Genomic DNA, 9,265 nt, shown 5'->3' on the forward strand with positions numbered 1-9,265 from the left:
CTGTATGGTCAGTTGTTCATAACACCTCGTTGACTGTCTACTCTGAATTAGACAACCCAGTGTTTAGATTTGGGGGAAAATGTTTTTCAGTAAAACGACCGGTTGAAGGTATATCCTTGATAAGAGTGGGATTTTTTGTTGCTTTTTGTGTGTGATTGTTTGTTCGGTTTGGTTTTTCAAGTGTGGCATTCTATAATCCATCTGTTTTTACTGTCAGCTTTGTGGAGGAAAAGAAAAGAAATATTTGGAGATCATTGAGTGGGAGAGCAAGTTGTTAGAGAGGGAAACTGTGATGGAGTTTAGTTTAACAATTGATTTTTCAGTGATGAAAAAGAACTGCATTTATGCATCTACATTTTGCAAAGCAAGTCCAAGTTGGCTTCCTCCGTAACTCACTGTAAATGCATGGGAAGTATTTTTTTTTTCTTGTGGCAATCTATTCAAAACTGTGGCCTATTCAAAGACTGTGCCTCCCTCCTCAAACAGTTTTCATTGAGCTGCCACAGAATTATTGCCTATTTTCTTTCTTGAGTAATTAGTTTCTAAGGGAGAGGTGAGTAATTAAAACAATTATTTCAAGTGTTGGTTTCCCTCTGCTGCATTAGGTAAGGATTTTATAAGTCTGCTAATTGTTTTTGCAGTATTCTAGCTTAATTGGCCAGAATTCCGAACTCTTTTAGAAAATGGCATAAAAGCAGAGAACATTCACTTCTGGTAACAGATTGTATGTATTTGTTAGCATCTCAGTCTTTTGGAAAGGCCTGGATATAAACAGTCATTTTCCTTGGACAGGGTGAGTTTGATTTACTGCCTGGAAGTAGGTCAGGGTGACTTTTCTTTAGGTGCCTTTGAAAAGCAAGGGCTTTATGTCAGAACTTTTTTAAGATATGAACAAGCAGTTTACTGTGGCATGAGTTTAAAACCTGGTCTTTCAACATATACAGCTCTGTCTACTTACCCTTCCAGGTAAAAAATCGTCCTTTGGCAGTAAGCAATAATTTGTTCTGTGTTATTGTACTGTACACCGGTGCAGTGCCATAGCAAACGAAAATACTGGCCCCAGAGGGGCTCTTGTCCATCTCTTGTGTCTACCAAGCTTGTATCTACTGCAGTGGTGACCTGCCTCTGTTATGAGTTTTTACATACTGTGATGCATCTGTGGTGTTTAAAAATAAAACACGGGATTAGAAAATCTTCTAGTATGCATGAAGCTATTGGTTTACCATGATGATGTCCCTCAGGAATTTAACAGTGAAAATCTGAATATTTGGGAGATGACACAAAACTGAATTGAGACATCTGTTTGTGGGTTGTTTTTTCTGACCTTAAAGAAGCAAAACATGAATCTTCCTCGTGAGGCTTTTGAGTATATCAGCATCTCATCAGGCTCGTAGAAAAAGAACCATCAACGTTTGTATTGTTAATTCAAATCTGAAATGTTCTGACAGTAGAAAAAAAGATTCTTTCCTTACAACTACTTTCTGTTTTTGTAAGATGATTTATGAATTTATTCACGCTTTGCTTTGGTGCTAACCAGATCCTTTCTGCTTTGTTCCTTAAGCAACGTCACAGAGAGTGACAGCGCGAACCCAGCTGACAGCAGCACACCTGTTTCTTGCTACCCTTGTACCATGATGAAAACCGAATCCAAAGAGCCTGAGAACACAATGCCTTTTGGAAGTCCCTCAATCGAAGCTCTGCCTTCCAGATTGTCTTGGCCAAACCATTTTTCAGGAACTACGGAAGGCCAGAATAGGAGTGATTTCCTTCTTGATCCAAGCAGGAGCTACAGTTACCCCAGACAGAAGACTCCAGGCACGCCAAAGAGAAACTGTCCAGCACCTTTGACTTTTGACTTCGATGGGTGTGAGCTCCCTGTGGGGTACTCCCAGCTGTCCCCAGCAGAGTTCAGCAACATCTCCAGCTGCCCGAAGTCAGCAAGTTACTCTCTAGACTGCACTGATGAGAAAACTCTGGGAGATAGCAATGCAAAGCAGAGTCATTCATGTCCTGCCTTACCTCCTCGGGCACCAAAGTCAAGTGAAGAGAAACAAGTTACAGACATGTGTCCTTTGCCACTAAAAATAGATGGTGCCGAGGAGGAATCAAAAACTGATTCTCCAGACCTCCTGGAAGATCAGTATCTGGTTAAAAAGGGCATGCAGGATACATTCTCTGTGTCCTATCCCTTCTCATCTCCCCTGCACCTCCAGTTAGCACCAAGGTCCTGTGGGGACGGCTCTCCCTGGCAGCCACCCACAGACCTTTCTGGACTCTCGATAGAGGAAGTGTCTAAATCACTGAGGTTTATTGGTCTGTCAGAAGATGTCATATCATTTTTTGTTACAGAGAAGATTGATGGCAATTTACTGGTTCAGCTAACGGAAGAAATCCTGTCAGAAGACTTTAAGCTAAGCAAATTGCAGGTTAAGAAAATACTACAGTTCATTAATGGCTGGCGGCCCAAGATGTGATGCTGACTAGTTTTTAGTGGAACTGTATGAGATGTGCTAGAGGCACTTCAGCTAATACATCACTTCCTGTTTTTTGCACTAAGAGCCCTTCCTGTAAATAGTAGTAGAAAAATTCTTAACTATGCAGATAAAAGTTTTTGATTGGTGAGCGGTGGGGTTTTTTTTTTGTATGTCAATAATAATGGTAGAGAATCTGCAGAGGTGTGCCTTGTGCATCCCTGAATGTTCAACAGCTGCTAAAAACTGGACACTAAGGGAACTTTCACTCCGTACTCTATTAAGACTTAGTCATATTTATTACTGAACAATTTGATGCTGAAAGACACACACACATACACACACCAATCCAGTTTACAGTTTTGAGTTAACTGCAAAAAAAAAATGTATTTTTTATGGGAGTATTTCTGTTCAAATAATATTTGACAACATGCTGTGACATTTTTTTTCCTTTTCTGCTAACAATAAGCGTGGTCAGAGATAGAAAAACATGGCTTCGACACTACGTCTGAAAATGTTAAGAATTGCTGTGAAGTGCCACTAATACACTACTCTTGCAGCTTGTTTTTATTAACAATGTATGACTACCTGTAATGTGGATATGTTTTCCAACTTGCTTTCAGAGAAGAGAGCTTGCTTAGCTCAGTTCCCAAAGGGGAGGGAGAAGGGGAATTTCCCTACTGAGCCACTCTGCCCAGGCCAACTAAACGTTTATGACCTGTAGATTTCAAAAGTTGCTTTTGTAGTCAGGTCGCTGCAGTCTGTGGTACAACTTGATATGTGAAAGGCAGCTCCCTGCTCAAACCCTGTCCTCAGTGGCTTCAGCCCCTCACAGGCACCAGCACATCTGTCTGAGCAGCCTGGTAGTTGAGCCCTTCCATTTGCCTTGCTCTTCCCAGAAGAAACCCATTATGTTTCCTCTGTTGTTGTTACCATCATCTGAAAATGTGCTGTGCTATTCTTGGAGTCAGATCTGTGTGGGAAGATGATAGTACTGCAGGATGCCTTTGAAATAAAACGTTGGTGAGGCGTAAAGAAACAGGAGCAGTGCCTGCTACACAGATAGGAAGGGGCCAAGTGAGCATTTGGGCCATGCCTCAGGAAATGGTTGCGATGCTTAAGTTCACCTGTTTCATTTGCAGTGGGCTAGGAAAATGTGTCAAAGTGAAAGGGACTGTAGCTTCATTGAGATGCACTAACTCAATTGCCCAGTGGCAAAAACTTGCTGCAGTAGATGCCGTGCAAAAGTAACAGCCAAAAGTGAGCTCAAGGATGGGAAGGGGGCATGGGGCTGCCCCTGGACACCTTTTGAATTGAAGTGTGAAAAGTCAGAAGTAGGATTGACTATTGGTGATCCATTGCTGAGTTCTTATCATTGGCAGAACTCTAGAAAATGTCTAAATAACTCCAGGGTCCCGAGATCCCCTGCTTCATACTCATGAAGGAAGGATTTGTGGAGGTCCTCAGGAAAGCCTGTAGAGCCCATCCTCAACACTGAACCCTCTGTCATTCAGAGCCAGAGAGGCTGGAGCAGCTTCACCAGCCACAGAGCAGAGCGCGGCCTGGAGTTACCATTACCTGCCTCTCTGTCCCTTATGAAGGACAGAGAGCATCTTTCAATGGACGTCTTGGGAGCATCAGGAGAAAAATACAGAGCAGGGGCAAAAATGGGAGGCTCGTTTTGCCTTTTTTTCCTCAACAAAATAGACTAATTAAAACACACATTATTTCCAAAAGGAGCTTTCTGTTGCCTGGGCAAATTTCATGTCATGTTTCCATGCTGAAGCCAAGATGCATCGTTTGTCCTGCAATAATACAAACCAGTTTCTAACCAGAGTAAGGCCCAACTGAGTGTGGGTGCTAGAAAGCAGTAAGCCAAAACATATCCCTATAGAAGAACCTGGGAATTCATCATCTTACTCTTCTGTGTTAATGTATTGACTTTTAGAACAGATCGGTAACTTCTTCTGAATGCATTTTAATTAGTGTCCTAAAATATTTTAACTGCAGTTAAGACTAAATTGAATTGGAGTACCGGTCAGATGTGTGTGCTTGTTGGTAGGCTCATACAAATTCAAGTCAGTTCTTTTTGACCCTCATTATGTCAGAAGAACATTCATTTGTTACAGGGGCAGATTTTAAATATCGAGTACCTCTCTTTGTTTTTTCTTGGCGTGTTAATTCTGGGTGAAAAAGTGAATGGTCTCTCTCTCCCCGGAGCTGCAATCTTGATGTTAAATACTTCTGCAAGTCGCCGTCCCTGAGAAAATAGTGTTCTTTGACTACAGATGAATACCTATCATGTTTCTGTGTTTACCTGCTTGGAATGTGTTGGGGTTTTTTTTGTGTTTGTTTTTTTCTTGTAAAAGAAGCCTGATGGAATCTGCTTTCATTAGTTTGCTGCATTAACATCATGTATGCTTAGACTGGAATAGAACTGGCCTGTACAAAGGTGCAGAAATGTGCAATGATTTCACAAGCAGATCTTATGTACAGAAGTACAGCTAAAACCTCTTAATTGCAAGCTTGCTACTGATGTCCTGCCAGTTGTCTTATTCTGGCTTAGCACTGCTTGCTTATTTTTATGCATATGTTAGCGTTTGACCTTTACTGTAGCCCAGTGAAGCCCATCACCTTCACTTTCCAAACCTTTTATAGCAATTAATGCATTCCTAGCCTTTGTGTTAATTAGAGGGCTGCAGCATGGAGCCACTGTGCACATGCCCAAGCAGGGCAGAAGTGTCTGTGCTGGTGAAATCAGGAGAGGAAAGAGCAAACCATACCAGCTGGGGTGTCATGGCTCACTTGGACTGGACTGGATGTAGGCATCTAGCATAGGGCAGTGCTGATGCCCACAGAATCTCATTTCCTCCTGAGCTGGTTGGTCACCTTGTGTTGTTTGTAGCAGGTATGTGTTTAAAGGTATGACTTAGGAGACATTTAATGACTCGTGCACGCATGCACATTGCTGACGTGCTTTTGAGCTTAAATAGGATGCGGCCTGTGTCCTCGTTAGTGTTAGCCTGATTTGTTGAATACCAGTGAGTTCATAATGGTATTAAAGACTCCAGTTTGTCATTGGCAAGACAACTTTTTGGAGATGCTTTGCTAATATTGGCCAATCCTAACTTTGGGCTTCCTTTCTCCTGTTATTTGAATGCAAGGCCTTTGATGCTTATTTAGCTAGCAGAGTCTGAAGTAGTGTGATACCATTGGGGATCTTGTTTGTTTGGGGATTTTGGCAGCAAAAATTCTGGCCTCTCATTGTGTGCAGAATTGTCTCTTGACACTGCACCGGGAAATACATCCTTTCTATGCAGCATTCATGTGACAAAGCATTGATGCTGCCTTCAGCTGTGAAAACTAGCACAGGTGTTTCTCCAGAATGGAAACAGAATTGGCAAGAGGAGGGATGGGAAAAAAACTTAAGAGGAAATGCTGGTTTACTTTAAAAAAGGGTTGTGCCTAGGATTAAGATTCTTCGTCGTAAAATTATAGAATGGGTTGGGGTGTAACCTTAAAGATCACCTAGTTCCAACCCTGCTGCCATGGGCAGGGCTGCCACCCACCAGCTCAGCTGCCTGGGTCTCCCTTCCAACCAGGCCTTGAGTGTCTCAAGGGATGAGGCGTCTGCGGCCTCTCTGGGCAAGATGTTCCAGTATCCCTCTGAGCAAAGAATTTCTTCCTAACAACTAACCTAAACCTCCTGTCTTTTAGATTAAAGCCATTACCTCTTGTCCTGTCACTATCAGACCATGTAAAAATTTGTTCCCCTCCTGCTTGTAAGCACCTGTCAGGTACTGGAAGGCCACAGTGAGGTCTCCCTGGAGCCCTCTCCAAGCTGAACAAGCCCAACTCTCTGAAACTTTGTTCACAGGGGAGGTGCTCCAGCCCTCTCATCACCTTAGCGGCTCTCCTCTGGGCCCATTCCCAGAGCTCCATGTCCTTCTTGTGCTGGGGGCTCCAGGCCTGGACGCAGTACTCCACGTGGGGCCTCACAAGGGCAGAGCAGAGGGGGACAATCACCTCCCTCTCCCTGCTGGCCATCCCTCTTTTGACACAGCCCAGGATACTGTTGTTGTTCTGGACTGCAAGAGCTCATTGCTGGCTCGCATCCAGCTTTTCATCCACCAGGACCCCCAAGTCCTTCTCTGCAGGGCTGAGACTTTCCCCACAGGGCTTCTCTGCAGCTTTGTATTATCGCTGCATGGCTGCCTAACCAAAGTTGAATCGAAATCAGCTCAAAATGCGTATTTGCATTCTTGTTGTACTGTAAGAATTGCCTACAGCTAGAAATTTGGAGACAGAAAACATTTGGTCCCTCCAAAATTACAAGGGAAATGTGTTTTGAAGTGTTCTTGCAGCTAGAAGCATGGGTTTGAAGCGAATCTGCATCACGCTTTTTCTTTTTTTCCCAATACAACAAGTTTTATTTGCCGCTTCGACTGACTTTATTCCACAACAGCTTCAAGAAAAAAAAACAACAGTGTAAATAGCAATACTGTTTCAAAAAAAAACAGCGTACTTCCAATCTGTCTGTAAATACTTGAAGTGTTTTCTCCTGTTTTCTTCTTGAACTGACTCCTCAAGTTGCCTCCCTGCTCCACAAAGCCTGCTGGCACCAACCAGTTGTGTGCAGGGGCCGGGGGCCAGGCTGCCTCAAACCAAGTCAGGGCGAGGGCTGAGGTTGCTCCCCTGCCTCGTGTCCTTCATGTCCAAAAGCTGCAGCGTGCCCACGTGCAGAATGGAAGGTACGAATGAAATCGTGATCCAAGCAATGCTTTTAGTTGCCATTGTAAGGGGCATCAGGGCAGTAAGGAAATCGATGCTCCTTGTTGAGACCTAGCAATAAATGGTTCTTTGTTATGTCTTAAACTCCTGTTCACCCAGGAGTTGCTCGTTTCTGTGCATAATAACCAAATTTTCCGAGCGAAAATCTACAGAGTGATTCTCTTGACTTTGGACAATCTGCTGAAGTATGTTAAAAGTAACTGTTAGTTCTTAGCTCTTTAGATTCACTTTGGGTAGGTCAAAAAAAGTAACGTTATGGGGTGGGGGGTGGAGGGAAGAAATAAAATAGAGCCCCCAACCTTCAGCTTAGTGCATTTCCGTTACCAAACGAAGCATGGTGTTGGTGGAAGCTCTGTGCTGTTCTGGGCGCTTGTGTAAAAGGCTGAAGGAGGATTGTTATTTAAACCAGGTGCAAATAAATGTCCTTTTAATGTATATGAACAAATCTAAGCTGCGTATTGTAAGTGTATAAACTGTACATTAAAGACACTATTTTCATGATACTTCCAAGGTGCACGGGATTTGTTGTAGCAGAGTGGTTGGGTTGCACGTGCTCCCTAAAATCGTGGCTTTTCATTCAGTAATTCCATCCCCCAGTGGCGCAGTGGTATAAGCTGCTGCTTGGGGCACTGGAGGACCTGGGTTCGAATCCCCCCTGTGACACAGGGGTAGAAGTGCCGCTTCGCTACACAGGGGGCTCGAAACCCGGGAGTTGGACTCCATGATCTCTAAGGTCCCTTCCAACTCGCACGATACTATGATACTATGATGACTTGACCCCGTGCTCATCTCAGTGTAAGTCAGAAAGAACCACCTCCCAAACACCGCATTCATAGAATAAGAAGGGGAGAGGTGAGGAGAGCCATCAGGCTTCTGTCTTTGACCTCTCACCACACGTCACTGGATTTCTCCATCCTGTAACTTCACCTGGTGACCCTCAGCAACACTGAGCTGTGTGTTCCCCAAAGGTTTGTTGCCAGACCCCTTTTCCTGTTTCCAGCTGAAAACCAAAAGGTATTTTCCTGAGCCCTCAGCCTCTCATCTCCGTTTTAAAGAAACGTATTCAGTGGTCATTTGGATATATTTTTAAGCACGAGACCACGTGTAAATATTTCTGATTGACAAAAAGTCTCTGAAGTGGGCAGAAAATGAGGAAGGGAGCAATTTTCTCAGCTAGGCTTCCTGCCTACGTTTCCTCCAGTGTCATCAATAAGGGAAAATGTCACCTTTATAACCATCCGCGTGTCATGCAGACAAGATGCTGTTGTGCCAAAGCCCCCTTCAGCACAAGCTCTGCTTGGTGATGGTGGGCCAGAAGATAGTTCTCTCCAGCACAACAGGAGTTGCGGAAGGGTTTCTGCTGGGACTGCCATATGTGTTTGTGAGAGATGAAGCGGGGTGGAATCTCCCACAGCAGTTACTGTTGGATGTGAGGTGGATGGGGCTCCAGCTTTCCCATCTGGGGCAGGTGAGCAGCAGGAAGAAAAACCCTGCTCCTCAGCAGCAAAGCCGTCCAGGACACATCCTCAAAGAAGGGAAAAGGAACTATTCCATTTACTTAATGTTGCAGTTGGTTTGCTCCAGGCCGTGTGAGAGGGTCTGATGGGAAATGCTCAGTGCATGAAGGGGGAGACTTTACCCGCTTCTGGGTGCCTCTGCCTCCACGTCAGGAAGGTGCTGTTGTGAGAAGGCACTTTCAATGCATTTGTGTACTCTTCAGGCCTGACTTGTTTCCCATCCCCCTGTAGTCACTGTGGCTACCTGCAAAATATGGGTAAGGATTATAGCAAAGGAACAGCCTGAAAATGCAGCTCCCTTCTTTTAGAGAAGTGCAAGCTCAGTGCTTGTCCTCATGCTGCCCTCCTGGCATAGCTCACTAATTGAGCCTTCTCTAGATCTTCAAGTGTGCACATACCTGTTCTGCCTCGCTGGAGCTCCCTCCTTGGGGTCAGTAGCTGCAGCATTCAGGCTTGGGCTGTTCTACAGCTGCAGTGACTCACTGC

The 9,265-nt window shown here is 44.3% G+C and overlaps 1 protein-coding gene across 2 annotated transcripts in view; it reads left to right on the forward strand.

Annotated features, from left to right (window-relative positions):
• The window catches only part of GAREM1 (GRB2 associated regulator of MAPK1 subtype 1), a 97,734-nt gene extending 89,976 nt beyond the window's left edge, over positions 1-7,758 (forward strand). For both annotated transcript variants that reach the window (XM_072329808.1, XM_072329809.1), the window contains one exon: positions 1,562-7,758. In XM_072329808.1, coding sequence (XP_072185909.1) covers positions 1,562-2,474 — 913 coding nt within the window. In that variant the 3' untranslated portion in view covers positions 2,475-7,758. The remainder of the gene's footprint in view (positions 1-1,561) is intronic.
• The last annotated feature ends 1,507 nt before the right edge of the window (positions 7,759-9,265 follow it).

This window comes from Excalfactoria chinensis, chromosome 2 (genome assembly GCF_039878825.1).
Source record: "Excalfactoria chinensis isolate bCotChi1 chromosome 2, bCotChi1.hap2, whole genome shotgun sequence".
NCBI lineage: Eukaryota > Metazoa > Chordata > Aves > Galliformes > Phasianidae > Excalfactoria > Excalfactoria chinensis.